At 41.6% G+C, this 22,059-nt stretch overlaps 1 protein-coding gene across 9 annotated transcripts in view; it reads left to right on the top strand.

The window, feature by feature from the left end:
- Nucleotides 1–723: 723 nt before the first annotated feature.
- The window catches only part of MOCOS (molybdenum cofactor sulfurase), a 230,034-nt gene continuing 208,698 nt past the window's right edge, over nucleotides 724–22,059 (top strand). For 4 of the 9 annotated variants that reach the window (XM_066992631.1, XM_048046067.2, XM_066992625.1 and 1 more), the window contains exon 1: nucleotides 724–1,219. In XM_066992631.1, the coding sequence (XP_066848732.1) occupies nucleotides 739–1,219 (481 nt within the window). In that variant the 5' untranslated portion in view covers nucleotides 724–738. Of the gene's footprint in view, nucleotides 1,220–1,312; nucleotides 14,630–22,059 lie in introns of those variants that run through there. The other 5 variants (XM_066992628.1, XM_066992627.1, XM_066992630.1 and 2 more) reach the window with 5 other exon arrangements.

The following is a 22,059-nucleotide window of genomic DNA, read 5'->3' as shown; positions in this document are numbered from 1 at the left end:
CCCATGGCACTCCTTCGGGCCTCTGACCAGACATGGTCCTGCACGCTGACCAGAGAGCACCTGTGGCTAGTTGTGCTGGTTAAGCGTGATGGAGGAGTATGACACATCAAACTGGAGGTGGGCGAAAGCGATTTCCACCATCTATTAGCAGCAACCAAAGATGTATCATCTGGGTGAAATGAGGAAAAGTGGAGGTGGACTTGAGGGAAGAGCTATTTCCATGGCTATCCCTATGTTAAGCAGTATTCTGCAAAAGGTGAGGATTTAGGAAGAGGGGCACTGAGTACCAAGTATGTGCCCAGAGAAGGGCTACGAAGCTGGTGCAGGGCCTGGGACACAAGTCTTATGGGGAGCGGCTGAGGGAACTGGGGTTGTTTAGTCTCGGGAAGAGGAGGCTCAGAGGGGACCTTATTGCTCTCTGCAACTACCTGAAAGGAAGGTGTGGGGAGCTGGGGGTCAGCCTCTTTTCACAGATATACTAGTGATTGGACTAGAGGGAATGGCCTCAAGTTGCGCCAGGGGAGGTTCAGGTTGGAAATTAGGAGGCATTGCTTCTCAGAAAGAGCAGTCAGGCATTGGGATGGGTTGCCCAGGGAGGTGGTGGCGTCACCGTCCCTGGGGGTGTTCAAGGAAAGGTTGGACGTGGTGCTTAGGGACATGTTTTAGTGGGTGGCATTGGTAGTAGGGTGATGGTTGGACCAGGTGATCCTGGAGTTCTTTTCCAACCTGAATGATTCTATGATTCTACCCTACCCCAGTGCCCTTGTGCTCCAGGAAAGACCACTGTGGCCAGTCTCTACTTTGCCCCTGGTGGTCACAGGGCAGGGAGCAGGCACCCGAGGCTCTGGGCGAGCACCTCCCGGAAGCAGGCCCGGCACTGAGAGTCCCGGCGACACCCGGCAGCCTTATGGGGGTGCCGGGGCCCCGGTGGCGGTGCCGGGCGCTGCCCCACGGGGGCGTGAGGCGGGAGGAGCGAGGCAGGGTGGCGAGGCCGGCCGGGCCGGGCCGGGCCAGGCCGGGCGGAGCGCCTGCCCGCCGGGCAGCTTGGTCCGTGTCTCCGGCCGCGTCGTACCCGCCTCGCTACTTCCTTCCCCGCCCCGGACCCGCGGCATGGCCGGGGAGCCGCTGTTCTGCCGGGCCTCCCTGGGCAGCCACCCCGCCGGCTACGGCGGCGGCGACCTCGGCAGGCTCCGGGAGCGCGAGTTCCCCCGGCTCCGAGGTACCGCGGGGCGGGCAGGGGCCCCGGGCGCCGCCCGGGCTCGGCGGGGTGGCCCCGGGCACCGTGAGGGGCTGGGCGGGGGGGCTGCAGGGACAGCGGTGGGGTGGGGAGAGAGGTTTAGCCGTGCGGGGTAAAGAAAAGAGAGAATGGAGATTAAAGTGGTAAAACAGCCCTTGTGTGGTATAGGTGTGTAGTTAAGCGGGTGTTTGTAAATTGCTTCTGCGGGTTATGCAGCTCTCCTGCTCACACATGCCATTCGGCGTGTTTATGTACTGCACGTGTTACTTAAATATGCACCTATTGCTTCAAGTCCGACCGTAATGAGTATACCAAAATAAACAACTCAGGTATTGATGCCCATGATATTAGTACTTCAAAATACTTAGCAAAAAAAACCCAACAACAACAAACCAAAACCCAGCAACTAAATAGAGAATAAATAACATCACTTCAGATGCCCTACACCTGTTGCTTTGACCCGTCTTTATGTTAAGTTTCACGTTATCACCCCTTTTTCTCATTTCTTGGAGTTTTTGTAGTAGAATCTAAGCTGGCTTTCTCACACACAAGTATTTCTGAGGAAAAAAATAAATTTGACTTTTTCTCTCTAGGGGAATGTGGAAAAAACTTAATGTCAAACAGCAGTTTGAAGAGTTTTTCTCTCCTGTTAGCCACAAGCATGTAAGCTGATTTCAAAATCTAATATTTAGCAATGGTAGTTGCGTCACTGAAGGCTGGATAACAAGAAACGGCTGGTGGTAAATTCAGGCCAAGATTCTGAAAAATTAGTGTTTTATAACCAAAGCCGTTGTTTAGCCATTTAAACAGATAGCTTTACAAAACCCTTGAAGATCAGCCTCTTTTCTCGTGAGTCTCCCAAGTTTTGAAATCAAGCGTATCTACTAGTGAATGGCATCTGGTGGGTCTGTCTGGGTTCCCAAGTAAGAGGTCACTGCAAAGGCAGCGTGTTAGGAGCATATTTACCTCCATTTCAAAATGTTATGGCTAATGTAAGCTACTAAGTTACACTTCAGTCATGCAGTTTACTAAACTAAGACATGGCTAATAAGTATTTGAGAATATTTCAAGAAAACAACAGCAACAACACACGCAAGGTATAAATTAGAATCTGTCATAATTTAGCTAACTGAAAACAGAGGATAGTCTATGGTAAAGGAACCTAGATTGCAAATTCCTTCTACCCTTCCTAGAAGTTCAGTGTTTATTTTAGGTTTTTATTATTTTTTTAATTTTGATTTGAGAATTTTGATGCTTTATTCAATTCATAAATAGTCTTCCATTCATCCTGAGAGCTCCTCACGTCTATGAGGAAGATTGGTGTCGTAAACTGATCGCTGTGTATATATATGTGTTGTCCTGCCTGGGATCCTCATGTTAACAACAGGGGCATCTCTCCTCTAGTCAAGAACTTGTGTCTTTAGGTAATGGCAATACTGTGTAAGGTTAAGTTTCCCCGCCTTAATGTGTCTGTCTGGCTCAAAGTTGACTATTTGGACTAGTCCAGGAGCTGGGTGACAGTGGAGCAGTGTGGATGATAAGCATGCTGCTTGTACTTGTTTCTTGGCCCCTTTTTGTTTAGCCATATAGCTGTATCCCCGCTGCTGAAGGTCTTCATTGATGTGGATGTTACAGATGGCTTTTGAAGCTGTAGGTCTCTGTTGCCTTGCTGAAATAACGCAAAGGGAAGGTGGCTCATGTACAGGTTACAGCAGTAAAAGTGAGTAAAGGGGCCTCCTCTAAGTGACATACAGGAAATTAGTGGGGCTTTCAGGTATTTAGCTACATAAGCATTTTCAGTGACCTGCCAGAACATAAAGGAGATGAGGCAGAAGTTTTGAATCTCTGATGGCCTCAGGTCAGCTTTATGGGTACGTCCTGACTGTACAAATGCTGATTCTCAAAGGAACCTGTAGCTGTTCAAGGTGTTGTGCCTCAGTACTGCACAGAGGTGTTGCCATTTAATCCCTTCTGGTAAGGAGTGTTCTTAACCAGGTCCTCTGGGTAAAAGAGAACAAACTCTAGGTAGCTAACAGTAGTGTCTTGCTCTGCCTGTTCATTTGGGACATACCTCAAAGATCTTTCCATCATTAAAGACGTGTAAAAATCCCAATTTTGCTGTTCACTTTTTATATGTTGAGTTTTTTGGTTCCCTGTCTAGATATCCATGAATTAAACCTAGGGGTCCGTGTTGAAAGTGTCAACCCATTACATGCAGACCGTGGTAATGAAAATTAGTGCATGTCTGTGTATTCACTTCCTCCTGATCACTGATACTTGGTGATGTTTGCTAAGGACATCTTGTGCTCTCTGGGGAAGGCAGAAGCCTTTTCTGCGTCATAAAGTTTTGGCTCTGTGGTGGTAATGCTTCTGGTGTAGCTCTAGTATGAGTAGTTGCACAAGTGTCTGTTGAGAAGATGGTACAATATTTATGTGTAGGGCCAGCTGCTGGACATACTATAAAGGCAGGATTTTTTTTTTTTTTTCAAAGATGTTCTGCTTGTGATCTTACCAAAGTCCATAGGAGTTTCACTCTTGTCTCCATCAGAAGGCTCTTTCTGAATGCGTTGGGGATTTCCCTTTCAGGTTCTGTGAGGGGATGAAAGGATCAGCCATACTTCCTTGAATCAGCAGGGCTATGTCTGTTTTGATACAGAAGCCGTAAATTTTACCTTTTAAGCCAAGGTTTATCTTCACGTTTGTAATTCAAGGGCTGTTAGCCGAGGGCTTGAGCAGCCCCTTCTAAAAATATATGTGGAGTCTGTGAAACTGATCTGTGTTTCACAAGCAGCAGTGTATGTGCAGTACGTGACCTTGACTTTAATCTTGTGAACAGCATACCCTTATCTGCAATGTAGGATTGTAAATTATGCTTTAGAAATGGCTAAAGGAATCAGCAGCAGCTTATAGGTTCTGTTGTTAAGTAATGGGAATGAATATGCTTCTGTGATTTTTATCTTAGCAAAGAAAATACCGGCTTTGGTTTGTATCATGTTTTTAAAAAAGAAAAAGCAGACGTGGTTTGTGATGCAGCATTTGGTCCCAAGATACCTTCCCAGTTTTGGTTAGGTGCCAGTATTCTTCTCGAAGGTAACCGTGTCCATTTCAGCGGGAGCTTTCCAAGAGCAATAAGCAATGGATTACGCACGCACACGCCCCAAACGAAAGCCAGGGTATATTAGTGATCACGTACTCTTTAAGGGCTGCTGACTCTCTGAAGGTAGCCTTTATTTGAGCTAAAATACACTGTCACATTTAATGTCAAATGCACCGCCACGTTAAATGTCAAATGTAAAAACGTAATGCCCTACTAATTTCATGTTTTACCTTAGCAGTCTGTGTGTGATTATGTCCAACTAACAGTAACAGTGTAGCTTGCCTGTTTAAGAACAAAGGGCAAACTAAGCTTTGAATGACAAAACTGGCCTTTGTTTCCTTGAAACTCAAATGATGTTTCATGAACTGGTCTCCCCTGGGAGGGCTTATCTGTTGTTCAGTTAAGAAGTAGCTGGGTACTTGCCCTTACACAAAAATAATACTTTTTTACTGATACTACTGGTAATTATTTGCACCGATACTTTTCCTGTAAGCAGCTAATAGGCTTAGCAGGTTTTCTCCGTGCATTTCAGTTAGTTCTCAGTGAATCTGTTAGTAAAGGTCAGCGCTGTCCTCTGAGAGTAGAAAAGCATATTTATTTTGTCACATTTGGGATAATCTGCAGGTTTGGCTAAATTTGAGAAGTAGGAGACGCATTCTGGCGTGTCAGCTCGGAGTAATTCTGTCGATAGCTGGCTGCTGCTTGCGTTTTATGAAACGTGTGAGGATGAGCGAACCGTGAGCCTGCCGAGCTGTGCTCAGCTCCTGGTTTGATTGCCAGTGTAGGCGTGACCTCCGTTTCTCCACTGGTACGGAAATGTGGTTGCCTTGTCAAACCAGTAATTCTACCAGCTTTGGGTCTCAGCTTTCAGTTTGTGCCTGTTTTATATATGTAATTCTTAGAAAAAAAGTTTTGTAGCCTGACATTTTTTTGAAAGAAAAGACCAGATCTGGCAGCTGTCTTCCACTCGTGTTTGTTACTTTCTGCTCGTTTGCTGATTACCAGCAATTTCTACCTGTGAATGAATCTGGTTTTTTTCCTATCTGTTATTTGCTGGTTGAAGACTAAGTGTGTGTGTTCAGCAAAAAACTTTCATTATTAGCCTCTTTGCGCACAAGTTAGCAATATTCAAGTCTCATCATGTCGTTTCAAAAACTAGGTTGATATAAGGAGTAAGTTTATTCTGACTCACTGTTTCCCAAGGTCTGTGCTGAACTATAAGCAAGGCGTGTGGCATTGTACTTGTTTGCCTTATGGCTTGGAGCCTTTCTCCGGTGGACGTTTTTGCCTGGCGCTATCCCCACGATCAAGAGGAGACTCCCCGTGCAAAGGACAGGGCAGCAGAGGATGCGCGTTGGTTCCTTCTTGCATCTGACTGACTTTTCCCATTCCTGGGAGTACAGGATGCCACTCCAAGGTGCTGCTGGTGGTGCTGAGCAGGTGCAGGCTGTGGAGGGGCCAAGGACTGCTTCTGTTGCAGTGCTCTGGTCCAGAGCAAGAAGGAGAAAAAGGTGGTTCCCCTCAGGCTGTGTAATTTGAGTGCAGATACCGAGGGTCCTTGGCTTTGGCTAGATTGCACATGGACAGCTTCAGCCCAAGCAGTGGTAAAATGTGAAGACACAGGATCCAAAATTTTAGCAGAGTGAGTTTGAAGTTGTTACATTCTGTATAAGTCGTAAACCATGAGTGAGGTACAGCAGTCATCCCAAATGCATACTAGCATAGCCTTTATATCCTGTTGGGCTGTCTTACAATTTATATTAGCCATATGCTTTTTGTGTGTGTGGGGGAAAATAACAGTTCTTTACAGAACATATTATTTTGATCTTTTTGGCAGGTTCTCTGTAAATTTAGTATTTGGAAAAGTTTAGGATTCAGAAAATGACACTACGTGTATTTTAGGCATCTAGGGTGACTGTCAAGACGTTAAAAATGTATCTTCACGGAAGTTTGGATCTAGCTAGTTAGGAAGAGTGGAAGCAACCTGTGAGACCTATTACTGAAAAACTGGGAGCTCCTCATCCCACCTTGTGCAAGGCTGGTGGCTGTGAGATCCCTGGGCTGTTCTCCTGCCGCTGTCCTCAACTGGATACCCCTCTAGCCCCAGTGTCACAGGGTAATTTGGTTTTGTGAAACACATTTTTTTATTTGCAGGGAAAAGAAAGCAAGAGAAATTATTTATTGAAGGAGGCTGCTGGTGGACAGTTCGAAACAGTCAAAGACATTGAGGGAAGATGGATTTAGTGGGTGGAGAAGGCATTGTAAATACAAGCTGCAATATAGGTAGTGTAACTGCACTGCTACGTGACAACTGCCTTGTAAAAAAACAATTTAGCTGGTCAAGTAAGATCCTAATGCTCTCTGTTGATTTCAAGCTGGCGGTAGTTATCTAAATACGCTGTTATAAAGAACTGATATAAAAGAAGAGCCATATGGGGAACGTAAAGTGGAGTTAGTTGTAACACCAACTGTGGGTCAGTTTCAGAAGTTTTCCTTTTCTCTGGCTATATGCAGGAGGTGCTGTCGAGGAATTCCTAATCTTGCATATCAGGGTCCGAAAGGCTGTCAGTGGTCTGCTTCGTGCACAACTGATCTTGCAATTGATCACCCGGTCTTGGGTGAGCTTTTGTGCTTTGTGATGGATGCAGCTCTTAGTGAAGGGTATCAATGATACTGTCACTCTACTGTTTCAGTATTGAATAGATCTTTAGTTACTTAAGAGAGGGGAAAAATTCCCACAAAGATTCAGGTAATGCCTTTTCTGTCTTGAATTGTATTAGAATAACAGTTATAATTCAGTTTTAACTTCAGATTTGGTGGTTTAATACCCATAAAGACATTCACTGCACCATTACACTGGGTCCATAATTGCCTATGCCACATAGCACAATGCACTTAAAACTCAAAGCCCTCTCTGGAGCACAGAAATCTTGAGGAAACAGCCAAGTACCACACCCTAGAAACCTGGTGCAGTTGACATGAACTTGGAATGGTTCACCTTGAAGGTGAGTTTTAGAAATGCATAGTTGACCAGTTGGGGCTAGATTCTTTACAACAGGAAATAAATTTATATGGACATTAGATATATAAATTTACATGTAGAGAGTAAAAAAATTGATTTGGAAAGATGCTTAATGGAAGTGCATGGATGCTGCAGTGTATCAGACATCAATTTATAAAACTTGCATTTCTAATTAAAAGATACGTTATCTCTAAAATTAATGTCTGTACAAGACATATTAAGAGTATGGAAGTATTAAAATAAGCAGATGTTTTATTTAGTAAAGCACGTGATACTTTCATATCTCCTACTGAAAAAATGGAAATGCAGCACAGTCTTGTTCCTACAAAATCCCCCATCAGTGCTGCATTCTGCATTCCATTGCCTTTGTGTCCTCTCCTGTTTGTCCTTCTCCTCTGTTAGGATGTTGCTATATATGTGATGTGTATTGATTTCTTCCCAGCATATTTCTATATATTTCTATACTATGGTTTATGTGTTGTTTTTTGTTGTTGTTGTATTGTTCTTTCTCAAATATATATATATATATATATATATATGAAATTAAGGATCATTAATCAAAGAGTGTTCGTAAATTTTCAGACAGATACTGTCTGCTCCTGGTCTCCCTGTATTTGTACCAGAATTTCATCTGTGAGAGCAGAACCTGGCATGTGCAGGTCTTGAAATTTCCATTATGTGTTATTGCATCAGTCCTCGTATCCAAGCTGCTCTCCAGAATTCAAGGGTACTCCCAGTCTAAGGACAAAAAGACAAATGGAGAGGTGAGCGGTCAGTTTTTGTTGGTCGCCTTGATTCATTGCATACTTTGTATCAGAGAGGTGCTGCAGAGGCTTCACGTGGATGTGAAAAGACTGTCACTGAGCTCAGGAAGACCATACTGCAAGGAGTGCTGCATAGCAAAGAGCACCGATACGAGAGTTGATAAATGGCTAGACAACACAATATATTTGCAGAGCAGAAGGCTAGCGGTTGCTTGACGTGGAGATGATATTTAGGAAGTAGGATGCTGAGCTCTCAAATGTCTCAGGTTTTTCTAATAGGCTGTCTTGGCCCAAGGCACAAGAATATTCAGTGCAGATGCTCTCCTTTAGCTGACACTAGAATGTTTTTAAGGTGTTTTTGTTTGTTTTTCAATATCTTACTGAACTTAGATTTTTTTTCCAGTCCCATTTTTAAGCTTCTTCTTATAAATATGTCAGCTTGGGGTTGGTATATATATTTTTTTCTCTTCTTAAGTTAGTAGTGCTGGTAGTATTTCCCTGTCTGCATAGTGATCTGTACACAAACAAGTTGGATGCAGTCACAGGCTGGTTCCTGTCACATTTGTTAGGAGAAGGAGATGTGGCTTGTGAGGTGTTATGGAAAAGGTGGGCTCAAGAGCTGAAGATGCGGGAAAGGGATGTCAGAGTCATGGAGAAGTGGGCATATGGTAGAGCAGGGAGGCATAAAGACAGGGCGCAAAGCAGTGAAAAGTCAGACTTCATTAGTTTCATTGCTAATGAGGCAAGTCGTTACACTCCTGGAAGTGTTCTTGGCAGCTCAGGTAGGTCCTGTGCAGTGGTTCTCTTTGCCCCTTCACCTTCCTCCGGCCATGTGGAAGTGATATGACCCTGGGCAGGCAGATGTTGTAAGACAGGCATGCAGGAAAGTGTTAAGTTGCCTTTTTCGTTTCTGGTCTGTGAAATACAGATGTAAAATTGGAAGGCAGGTCTGGGAGAGAAATCTTCTCCCGATGCTGTTTTGTTTCCCTCCCTTGCTTTCAAGATTTTTCTGACTCACTTCTCCTCTCTTGTAGTAGCCAGGGGAATACGCCTTTTAGAAGAGAAGTAAAAAGATGTGCTTTCTGCGCTCATTCAGGTTAGTCCCTGGAGCAACAGGACTTAAAATTGTTTTAAAAAAGGAAGTGAGGAACATGACTGGACAGCATTTTTGTCAGTTGTGGTCCTCTTTAAGGAGAGAGAGATGTAAGGGTGTGATCTTCTAGTGACATGGTTAACTGGGGAAGGACAGTTACACAACTAAACTTCTTCTGGCATTGTGTAGAATAATGTTCTAATTTAAAATTTGGAAAGATGACAGGAAGCTCATTTGAACAAGTATTCATTAATTAAACTAACGTGTGAATTCATTTCATTAATGCACAATTACACATCAAATATCACTGTTTGTACCCATTTTCAAACTTCTTAACAGGTCAAGTAAAGTTGTACCATCATCACAAAGTTTGTCCTGTAATTCCTTCCAAAGTAAGAAATTGAGGCCCAGGATTTTCCACTTTCCTATGTCCATGCCACACAGTGCATTGAAGTTGCCATAACTCAGTGATTTGGAGCTGATGGGATCAGTTGTGTGTAGAAATGTTGCCTTCCTATCTAAAAAAAAAAAAAAAAAAAAAAAAAAAAGGATTTTCTATTACCATTGAGTAAAATGTCCTGATGATCTATGCTAATTTGTATACCTGCCTATAATTTCTTTTAAGGTAAATTTTAGAGTTGTCACAAAACAAGGTGTTACGCAGCTGCTCTGCAGCGGTGAGCAACATTTTTGAGTCCTGTTGTCAGCTTTGATCCATCACATGCTACGAAAATGCTCATTGGCTTTACTTCCAGATTTAATCAATCCTGGAGCACGTAAGCTCAATGAGTGGAGTGGGAGACTTTGCTTAATACCCTGTCTGATCTCAGCTGTGATGGACAACGGGCTTTGATAATGCATGCTGCCTTCTGATGAGACTGGGTAAAAGCAGATAAATAAAAGTGGCTAACTAGCAAAAACAACTTGCTCAATGGACTGAACAGAGCAAAATTAAAGACTGCATGACAAAAAGGAGCCTTTGCAGCCACAGACACGTTTTCCCCTCCCTCCCATAAACGTGCTGTTACCTACAGTTGGATGAGTGGATGCTCAGACAAAACTGTACATAGATCATTGCACTCTTGTTACATGATCATAGGGTTTGTGTTCCCAGACAAATCAGACATTTGATTAACAAATAGCAGCTTTTAAATGCTTTCCCTTAAGCACGTGCAAGTTGTGGAAGTAACGTATCGTGGCATGAGGGTGGTCGTGACGTGCAGCAATATGGTGCTAGTCCTCTTCGTACCACCTTGTCATAGATGCTTAGTGACAGGTACAATGCTGCAGAGACAGCCCGATGATACAAATGCACGATGACTGGCTGTCCTTCTAAAAGGGCTATAATTTATTACTGCTGCAGGCCAAGAAAACCACACACCATTTAAATTCATTAGAAGCGAATTGGGAAACTCACGTTATGTAAGAAATTAAAAACTACATAAGATGTGTTTTGTGAGCATAAAATTCTCTGCATGAGACCTTAAAGATGCAAAAACACCCTCTAAGGGATGGCCGCAGAGGCGTGCTTTGAAGATAAAATAAGGAAACCAAAAGAGCATTGTGGCTGCACTGCTCCACAGGTGACTTGCCTCGCGTCCTGGGTCAACGCAGTCCGTGTGCATGGGGCCTCACGAACTCTTCTCCAGTCTGTTGCTCCCAATTGTTTGTGATTTGACTGAGATGTATGCCCATGCCAGCTTTTTCTGGTAGTAAAATTAAGCCCTCTGTTTTAAGGATTGTCTAGTTAATGTTTGATCAGTGAACTGCCTCAGTGTTTCTCCTAACTCACGAACAGCAGAAATGTAGAAGAGAAAAATTATGACAGTTGTAATGGGAAAATTATTTGCTGTGTGTATTAAATACCTCCAAAAGTCATCCTAACTGGCAAAGCTGGGGTCTTTGAGAGAATCTTATTTATAATTTTTCATGCAAGTTCTCTTGGATGTGAGTCTCAGTGAAACAGTAGCTGTAAATCAATCATTTTTCAGGAAAATAAATTGGTGATTTCGGTGAAACTACTCCAAGTTCATGCTCAGGTGAAACACTCTAAGGATTAATTTGACTAAAAAGTCATGGCAAAAGAAGCTGTATCTGTCCTTGGTCCTTCAGAGTCGTTTTGAAAATAGCAGAGTAACTTTTCAAATGCTCAGCAAATAATTTTTCTTCTGCAGAGTAAACCTGGAGCAAAGGCTTTGGCTTTGGAATTAAGCAGAGATTTAGCCTTTCATTGATTAGAATGAAAAGCTCTTGATGTGCTCACACCTCTCTGATGGCTCTACAGTGTTGAAGGGATTACTGTGCGTGGAAATGGTTCTCCTATGAACAAACCACTGTAACTGCAACATAAAGGGAACACGTTCCTTAGGAAGCACCCTTTTCTGTTCTTTCTGTTCCTAACATTGTTTGATGCTATGGTACATTTTCCTTGAGAATGACTGATCGTGAGCGCTGATTCCCACTTCAGCTGCATTCTTTAAAGCCTCTCTGTAAAACACTGAGCCAAAGGAAGAAGGTGAGCATGGGTGAGAGGAAAGGAGACAGATGTCTAAGGACAGAAAGTAAGCTTCTTTAATATTCCTTTTCATGCCACAAAGAGCTATTTCAATAGTAACTTCCTTAGCTTATTGTCAAGTTTGGTTTTAAACCTTCTGTCTTCTATTCCTTTAGAGGCCTAGGGTTTTTCATAAGAAAAATAGAATTTAGAGTGATCTAATCTAGGTGATGAACTACTGCCTGGAAAGGAGCCAGACTTCTAGCAGTAAGGAGGGAAGTAATGGCAATTTTGTTAGGAGCTACCTTATGCTCAGGCTCAGGGAAGCTCATCTGCAGAGCAGTGGAAGCGTCGCAGAGCTGTGGAGCCAGGATGGGCTGCTCGTGTGCACCTCCACGGACCCAGCTGCACCCTGGAAGAGATCTGGGGATAGAAGACAACAAAGCATTCCTGTGGCATGGTGGGAAGCCTCCTTGGGATATAGACTCTATGGGGGAAAAAATAAAAGGAAACGAAAACAACCCCAGGTTTTCAATATCAGCTTTCCCAAAGGGTGGCTCTAGTCCAGTGAAATGCTCTCTCCCTTATAACTCAAGCCAGCCCTACTGGTTATCATTAAAAGTCTGCAGTAATATGAGATTGAGTACTTCAGGAGCTATGAAAAAGTATAAAGCCTGGTGGGTTATGCCAATACTTTTTTCTACTGAGTTTTCTTTCCAGATGTTTTTTTCCTCCTAAGATCTGGGATAAACTCCCCCCGTCACTCCCCTTCAGAATTGTCAGATTTAAAAATACCAGCTTTCACTGGGGCGTTTTTATTCCGATTAGCTCTAATGAATGGTATAGCCGGCTTTTTAGCTCATGGGAGCTAAAGCTACCCGTTAAAAAAGAGTTATGAAAACCTCTGTTCCTTTAAACACATGGACTGTTGGAGAGTTCACAGTGTGTAACGCTGGTCTGGAAGCACTTTGTCGATACTCCTGGCTTTGCATCACTGAGCGTGACAACTCCTGAGAGATTAAGTAGCTGGTACCATCAGAACTTTAATCAGTTTTTCTTCCATTTCTACAAGTACAGAAAAGAATGGGTGTGCTTGTGAAGTGTCACGAGGATTACACTGCAATGCTTTCTGGATAAACTTCAGTGCCTTTGAAGTGGGGGGAACATAGCAGCAAATAATCTCATGGCAGCTGTCATGTTTCCAAAAGTGTCGGATCAGATCGTCAAACCTTAACACTCGATACTGTATGGGTACATCCAGCATCTACTATCAGCCACCGCTGCTTCTGCTTCCTTCTGTTCTGGTGGTAGAAATGTGATTGTCTTCCGAACCAGTCCCATGGCAGGTAATTCACAATGATCCACTTCTGGTTTTTGTATTTCAGTGTTAAATGTAAAATTGCTTATAATCACAGCATCACAGAATGGCTGAGGTTGGCAGGAACCTCTCAGGTTATCTGGTCCAACCCTGTGCTCAAGCAGATCCTCTTAGGGCAAGGTGTCTCTCCACTAAACAATCATTACAATGGCCACATATATAAATATAAACATATATATAAATAAATGGGTGTATATATAAATTCAAGCATATTAGTCTGAGCAGAAGGAATAAGGAAAAAAAGGAAAACAACCAACAGTCATGAGAAGGCCTCACTAGTGACTTAGCCTTTCTTTGGTCAAGTTTGCTGTGCTTTTCTTACTGACTTGATGAAGAGCAAGTTTGGACTTCAGCAGAAATTAGTATCTTACACAGGTAAAACTTGCTTATTTCCTGCTAAGTTTGTCTCAGGTGCATGGCATCTTCTAAATGTTTAGGAAGTGTTTCTTACTATTCAGTATCACCATCTCCTCATTTTTATTGCAAGTCTTCCAGTACTGTCTATTTTCTGGAGTGTGATCTCTCTAATATACATAGATGCATGGAGCTGGGAAAAACCAACAGGATCCCCAGAGGCTGCACCTCACTTCCTCCAGAACAAAAAACAAGCAGATACATAAAAAGCAGCCCTGTTCTGTTGACTTCCAAAAAAATAAAAATCCTCAAATTAAGCTGTATTAAACTCTTCTTTTGTCTGTTGTATGTGCCAAGAACAATACTGACTAAGAATAAACATTTGTTTGAATTCAGAGTGTAAGAATGAATGCATTAAGCAGAGGCTCTCGTTTCTTGATTGATACCTCAGCACACCGCTATAGTGTACGTTTGTCAACAGTAAAAGCATTATGCCGATATAACTAAATGTCACAACATTAAAGTAATTTGGAAGATGATACAGGGTATTCAGAGGAAAACAAAACCTTGTGATATTGCTTGTAAACAGATGCAAGCACGGGGAATAAAACAATACAAACCCCTAGCCCTTCAGGAGCTTTCAGCAGCAGCTCATTTCAAAGTGTGTCGAAGGAGGTCCTTATTATTGAACCCATTTTTTTATGGAGGACAATGCTTAGATGCAGTGTGATCGTTCCAAACGATTGGAGCGGTTGAAAATCAGTCAGGTGCAGTAGATGACATTGCTTCCCTCTTGAATTTGTGTCCCTGCAGTGGGCAAGCTCAGAACTCATGCAAGCAGACAAATTACAAGTATTAGCAAAACATGTTTGCTCGTGCTCTCTGCCCATTATACTGCTATTAATGCTATGTGTTAGAGGCTAATTCTTTGGTTTACATTATCAAACCAAAAAAACCTTTTTAATCTTTTGCTTGAGATGATCAAGACATGCTTTCTTTTGCCTTCTCTCTGTCACTTTTTTTTTTTCCTGTTGTGTTTTATTCTGGCTGTGGTGGAGCTGAATCGCAGCTGGCAGTTCAGCACGTCAGTCTGACGGCGGAGGTGCACGGCCTGTCCACTCTGCGCAGGTTTGAGTTCCAGTCCGCCCCCAGGATCCAGAGCAGGGAAAGGACATTCTTCTTTCCTCGTGGTGTGTTTTGCCATAATTTTTTTACTGAGAAGCATAACTTTCGGGGAAGGTTGTCATTCCATATAGGAGGTGATTCTTGAATTGTTCTCCAGGGACTTTGAAGTCATTGTGTTGCTTTTGCACAGTGCTGGTTAAAAAAACTATTTCTTTGATAAGCAACAGCAACAAACATAGAATTGAATAATATGAGTGACTGTGGCTTCGTAAGAGGAAAGATTGCAGGGTCTTAATGGCACTTGATTTTGTTTTCTTTGTTGTTATTACATGTCTGTGGTTAAAATTACTAAAGGAATGAAATCCAGTTTTCCTTTTTTTCAGAGAACTGGCTGTGAGGGATACAGGGAGGTATATCTGTGGAAATATGTGCTTTTATATTGGAAAGAGCCAGTACTTCAAGGGTGACTATCCATAAATCAGGGTAATTTGACACCATTGATGGCACTTGAAGTTCTCTAAAGACAGTATCAGGAAATTTTGAGTTTCTGCTTTTTATATGATGATTCCTTTACAAGGAATATTTCCAGGGAAATTTCACAATGTAGCTTAATGTCACTGTATATATTATCCTTGTGAGGTTCCCTGGAGGAAGTGGCATTGTGTGCATGTCTGTGATACATTTGGGGCAGATTCTTGCTTCCCTGCAAAAGTGCAGGGAATAGGCTTGGAGCTGACTTACGAGAAGTGTTAAATTCTGTTGTTAATTCCTCAGCCACTGCTAAGGATACCCTTCTTGCCCCCAAAGAGAGTAGTTGGAGCTGCAGCCTTCTCCCAGGAGGTATCAAGCTTGTAGGGGCAGGTGAAGCAAAGCTTTTCTCCTGTGGTGCCACCGACAAAGAGGAACACGGTGTCCAACAGTGGTGGGAATATATTCTGGAATATGGAGGTCTTTGCCGGGCTTTGCAGAGAGCTGCTTCTGGTTTTGGAGGAACAAGGGTGTGCCACGTGCCAGCAAGACAACGTTGCTTCGTAACGTCAGACCTCAGCTGAATTTTACCCTTCATGAGCAGAAATAATTCAACCAAATATTCAGAACATCGAGTGTTCAAAACACGTGAAGATGAAGAGGTGTCTTCTCTGCCAAGGAGGATGGGACAGTGGCCACAGAGTGTGCCTCTCCTTCAGGTGCAGGGGAATCTTGGCACGATGTCCTTCCTGATGGGCGATGCAATCTGCTGTAGCTTCATCCCTGAACTTTTCAGAGTATGTACTGTTAATAGGTTGATTATGGGATGGATATAGAGAAAAGTTTACGCTTAATGCTGTACCTTTCTGTGCTCCACTGGGAACCTTTACTAAGCATTTTAGGAGGTGGTTTTGATATGTTTAGGTGATGCACTTCTCCTGTGTGATCCTTCTGGTGAAAAATGTTCTTGTAGTTTTGCCAAATATAAACAGGAACTACAAATGAATTTCACCTTAATGACAAATAAGTAGCTTTGAAATGCAAGTGCTAAGAACCAAACATACAGTTGCCTTAAATGTACTTGCTGTGGGGAAATATGGTAATGTTACGCCCGAAAGCACAAATTCCACAAAAAATAGACGTTTTCAGGATATTATAAGAGCTCATTACAGAAACTCAATAGTATTCTGTCATGTTACTTCTAGTTATAGTTTTTAGACTAGCGAGCATGAGGAAGTATTTGAAAATTAACAGCACAGAAAATAGCTCTGAGGTATTAGCAAATGACTGTTACTTTTCCATTTACGATAATACTGTTTGTTATTAATTTGATCATTCATTGTCATGAATAACGTTCACCTCACTTAAAATTCCTCTCCATCCTCACTTCATGCTACAGAATTAGTTGCTTGCATAACTCTTTATCTGCCATCTGATTTGTTTTTGCCCATGTAAAGCATAGGAGTGGTTAGCTGTCTCTGCTTTGCTCTGCACCAGTAGAGGTGGTCTCTGAAGAGTGGACTGGGAATTGTCTGCAACTCCAGCCCCCGCGTACTTCTGAGAGCTATGGATGCTCCAGCTGTGAAATCGCTACTCAGATCCAATCCTACAGCCAGTTCTGAAGGCTGAGTATGCTCTGTGTGTTTTTATCTGGGTAGTATTTTCTAGATAGTATTTATTGTGTCATAAACTGACTGAGAGACACAGTAGGCACGCTGGGTCTGATTTTGTGATTTATTCAAGTACAGCAAGACTATACATTTTATAGGTGAAGGCCTTGATTTTTAAAGGCATAATATGTTCTTAGCTGCCTCGAGGCAAAACACAATAGCTGATGTTTCAGCAGAGTTGTGATTTTAAGCTCAGAGTTCAGAGATCAGGGAAACCAGGGAGTGTTTGTTTTTTCATGTATAATCTTTTTTTTTTCACTTTCCAAGCTAGTATAGCGTTAATGAGGCCATTTGTATTTAGTGCTTTGAATAATTGATGGTGAAATTATAATTCTCTTTCATTTTTAATGTCATTAGTATTGGAAGAAGCCTTTTAATTGAGAGGAATTACAGCAGATACATGATTTAGTGAAGTGCAGCAAAATATTCTTTAGGTGTATATATATCAAATTGGGGTGAAGTTGTAACTGCTTTAATGTTGGGTCTGTAAAACGAGAGGAGCAACTGCAAAATTCATTTTTACAGGGCAAAGGTCGTTACCAAATATGAAAAACTGTATATTATGTCAGTAGTGTTAGTCTATTATTGGGTTCATGATACTCAGATATTTGTGAGTATTAGTGTAAATTGGATTAACTTCACAGGTACCCCAGATCCTACCTTTATTTAAACACAGAGCACCCCTATAAGCAAAGTGAAATTGCAAAGGAAAAGAGTAGTTAACTGAATGGGCTGGCACTGAGCTAACCAGCATTAGAACTCAAGTCCCATGCATTGAAATTCTCTATTGAATGCAAATTTATTCAAATTACAAGTGTTTCCACTGACCTGCAAAGATATCCACTGGTAACAAGGGTTAAGGAGGCACTTCAGATTATTTTAGTTATCTTTGTTTATCTTGGTCTGTCCCCCACCCTGTTTGGGGGATGGGACTTAAGGTGGAGTATCTTTTCTTTCTTCAACAGACAAAAACCTTGTCGTCGTCGCCCCCGCCCCCCCAAAAAAGGTTGGTGTGTTAGCAAGAGGTGGTATTGTTTCCATTGAGTGTTGATGCTGTTCTGTAGATACTAATTTTGATGGAAAAACAAGAAAATGAAATAGAAGCCTTTTCCTTTGGAGATGCTGTAAGGACAAATCTCCATTCTTCATTTCTTCCTTAAATCTTTCAAAGGCTTATTTAGAAAATGTGGTAAGAATGCATTGTATTATTTCTACTAGAAGGTATTTATTGTCTTTATTTTCTGAAAGATACAAAAGTATACCATTGACTATTAAAAAAAAAAAAGTCATCCTTTTATTTGTTTTGAAAATGAAACAGGAAAAGAGATTTCTGTTTAAAGCAATTCCAGTCTTGGTGCACTGTGCCATGATACTGAATAGTATTTTGATTTTTTGATAACGTGGTAGTTTATGGAAGCTAAGTGGTACATGGAACGAACGAGACTTAGTGCCTTGAAAGAGTTTTGTCTGTCAGTGCAGTCTGTCACATGAGCAAACAATTGCAATATTTAGGTTAATGAGGGAAAGTAACTGGGGTTACTGTATTAGTTTCAACATGGTCGCTCTTAACTTACACGAAAGCATGTGAGACTGAAAGCACATGTAGTGACTTTTAGGTTATTACTTGGCGAAAAATATCAGAAAGTACAGTTAGAGGAACAGTGGAGAAGACAAGGTGGAAAAGAGCTGTAAGGGAAGATGGTCTCCAGAGTCACCTGCGCTTTTCCTCGTGTTCTGCTGCAAGAAGGAACATGAAAACAGTAATTACCATTATAAGGTGTTACTTATGTACGTGTAGTCATGTACCCTTCTCAATACGATATGCACATACTCGTGCATATATTTGCTTGGAGGAGGCACCCAGTCACCTGGCGTCTTGCATACCCTTCTGGAGCAATTTTTTGTGTGATGTAACTGACTGTTGTGTGCTGATTTATGTCATTTGAGACTGTAGCTCTATGTTGTGCATGTCCTACTCCTTTTGTTGATGTGTTATTAAAAAGATTGAACTTCTCGAATTGATACCTGGACATCTAGAGAGTGCGTGCATACCCCAGAGACTGCAGAAGTCCTGTAGGTGCTGTAAAGGGAGGCAGCAATATAAGCAGCCCGGCACGTTTTACTCAAAAAAGCAAGCTCTCTTTTGTTTCAAAGGTCGTTTAAGCTTCTGTGCAGATCATAGCCCAGCTCTTTAACTTGGCCCTCAACCAAGAAGGTAATCAGTGTGGTATGTTTAGGAAGTGCTGATTATAGCGTATTTGTTAATGGTTTAACTCATACAGGGTCCAGCAGAGCCTCGTAAATAATTCAGAGGCTCTGAATTAGACCCTGTTGCATATTCTCACATTTGAAAGGAATCTCCTCTGTTCCATAGAGGTAAGATCTCTGTGACCTGAAGGCAAAGTTCTGCTTTGGTTATTCATTGTAATACAACTGGAAACTCAAGCAGACTTCACTTGGATTCCTTTTCAGTCACTGGCCTTTGGAAAAGGTATTTTTGTCCTGTTGCAGCCAGAGAACTGCAGAGAACACTAACGAATCTGATACTGCCAACAAATTGCAAGCATCAGGTGGTGTGGTTTGAGGGAAAAAATAATGGTAGTTTTACATTCAGGCCATTCCTGACAGCCCCTGCATGTTAAACTGCCCTTGCTTTTGAGAAAGCTTATTTTTACTCATACCTTTTGCTCTTCAGGATACTGGCAGTGCAAGACATGATCATGTCTGCATCCAATGAAAGGTAATGCCACTGGAAAAGCTACAGACTCCTTCTGAAAAACTGTATGACAGCAACCAGCAGAGCATTTGTGTTGTCCAAAGTTAGATTGAAAGAAATGGCCAAACCTCCCAATGCTGTGCGTCACATGAAAAGTCACTTAAAAAGAGGGCCAGAAGTACGTGCTTGTGTCAGCAGTGATTTTTAGTTTTCTTTTTGTTAACTATAATACACTGGACTTCACTAAGTTAAAAAAAAAAAAAGATATATAGGAGTATATAGAAGCTGCATGCTGTTCTTAGTAAAAGCAGTCCTGTGTTAAGATCTGTGTTAAGTAGATTTTCTCTTTTTCTCTTAGATATTGCTGTGTGCAGGGCTAGTCATTAGGAAGCTGTTGTTTCATTACTTTTGTCAGAAGCAGTTAATAAATCTGTACCATTGTCATACTATTTCAGTATTATTAAAAGCTGTGTTTTACTAACACGTTGTTTTTTGATGAATGTACTTTTTCATTCTTAGCACATTCCTGGAAGTGATTGTTGAAGACTTTGAATCTATGCTTGGGAGCGCACCTAATTAACGGAAAATAAGCTGTAGAAACTAATTTAGGCCAAATATCAGAATGTATTAACATTTATGCCAATATGTAATTGCATTCCTATTAAATTATTGACAGAAGCCTATTTATGTCTGTTAGAACTTTATTTTTTTTCATGGGAAAAATGGTATCTTCCAGTTAGGTGATGCTTTTTGTACTGAAGCATTACATTATTTTTGGAGGTATTAGAAAATTAGTCAGCCAAGAAAAAATTTACAAAATATTTTTCTTCAAAAAAAAAAGTAATAAAAGAAAAAAAATGTATTTAATGAGCTGTATTATTGAAGTCTATCTAATGCAGCCTATGAACTTCGGTAAAGTAATTGAGCGTAATCTTATCATTTAGATTGGTCTCTGTGTAGTTGAATAAGCAAAGAAGTTTTACTTGAAATAGCAGCTCGGATCAAATTATTATAAAGTGAAAGTAAAACTGACTTGCCCTCCGGGGAATAAGTGCCAAAAGATTTTATGATGGAAAAATGTTTAGTTTAACCCCATGCATGCAATAGAAAAGCTTATGCATATTTTCTCATAGTTGCTTTGTATTTCCCTAATAAAACACCAGTATTTCTATGTCCTATTAAAATGAAATTCCCACTATGCATCGTATTAATCTTAAGGAGCTACTCAGAAGCAGCACTGAAACTTCTGTACGTGATGTTTTTCCACTACAGAAGGCAAACTGAAAAACAATTAGGAGCCTAAGCCAAGAGACATTGGGTGTACTAGTCAGAGGAGAGGTTTTTCCAGTAAAGTTAGGGAAGATGCCTTTGACTTTCTGAAATTTGGAGATCTTTTTCTGGGATGTGTGCTCTGCTCCCCGACCTCATGCTCTCCATACCCTAGTGCCCCCGAAGAAGGGGCTTCTGACTGGAAGAGGTGCCACTAGGACTGGAGTGGGTGGTCAGGTTTATTGTGCATTACAAGTAAAGGAAGCTGGCTTTTGTAGCCAGGTCAGGTGGAGATGTGCTACTGGCTTGTCAAGGGAAAAATACCCGATGAAGCAGACTGGGTAATAATAGGTATTAAAGCAAAAGGAGGTTGACATGGGAGTTATGAAAATACACTGACTGAAAAACCATAATTTAGGAATTCAGATGCAGTTTCCTACTAGAAGGATGAGATTCTGATGCGCCAGTCTGATTTTAGCGAGGTAGACTAATAACCTACGTGTTTTTCAGAAGGCATTAGCTTGGTTGATGAGTGCAGTTACCTGTTGTAGCAAAGGACTATCCACTGGGGGCCAGGAGAAGAACCTTTTCAGATTTCCCCTGTTATGAGAGCAGCGTTCTGGCCGATGGTCCTCACTTTCTTCATTTCATAGGCTTTGAATTTATATACAGTTCCTCTTGGTGACATGGTTATTTAGGTTTACTTTTTTTTTTTTCTTCTCTGAAGGATAGTCCTAATTTGTGCTTAAGGGTAATGTATGTTTCTCTTATGCTTATATCCCTGAAATTGATCTTCACTATCTGCTCCTGGCAACAAACTATTTGCTGGATTGTATAAATACATCAGTGGCTGTAATTGTGGAGAGCCTCTTTTGAAGAACTTCTACTACAGGATGACTTTATTAGAGGCTTGCAGCAGCCTCTCATCTTTGCTGGAAAAAGCCAGCAGAGGGAAGAACTGTTGCGTTTGCTAAAGAGTGCATTGAAAGTCTTCTTGTCACCAAGAAGAGATGGCTGCTGGAAGTCAGGCAGGGCCTGAACAGTCATGATCACCAATAAGCTGGTTTTTGCTGCTTGTCATTCACTGTTTGTTGCACTTACCAGTTCTTATGTGGGTGTTTGATAATTTGCCATGGTTGTATGTTCAACCCAAGCATATAGCTCCCAGCACCTCGTAGTGATCTCAGTATTTCTGTGTAAAGAAATGAGTTTTAAGGAAAAAAGGAGAAGTAAAAGGTTACTGCTTCTTTTGTTTGTTTGTTTTTCCTGTTATTTTGAACTTGGTTTATCTTCTAATGTTTCTTGGAAGCCAGTAAAACCATTTAAAAAGCCTTCTATTTTTCAGTGAACATTTCATTTGTTGTATTTTACT

The sequence above is a fragment of the Anser cygnoides genome, chromosome 2, assembly GCF_040182565.1.
Source record: "Anser cygnoides isolate HZ-2024a breed goose chromosome 2, Taihu_goose_T2T_genome, whole genome shotgun sequence".
Classification (NCBI taxonomy): domain Eukaryota; kingdom Metazoa; phylum Chordata; class Aves; order Anseriformes; family Anatidae; genus Anser; species Anser cygnoides.
Note: the sequence above shows the minus strand (reverse complement) of the source record. Positions and strands in the feature narration are given on the sequence as shown.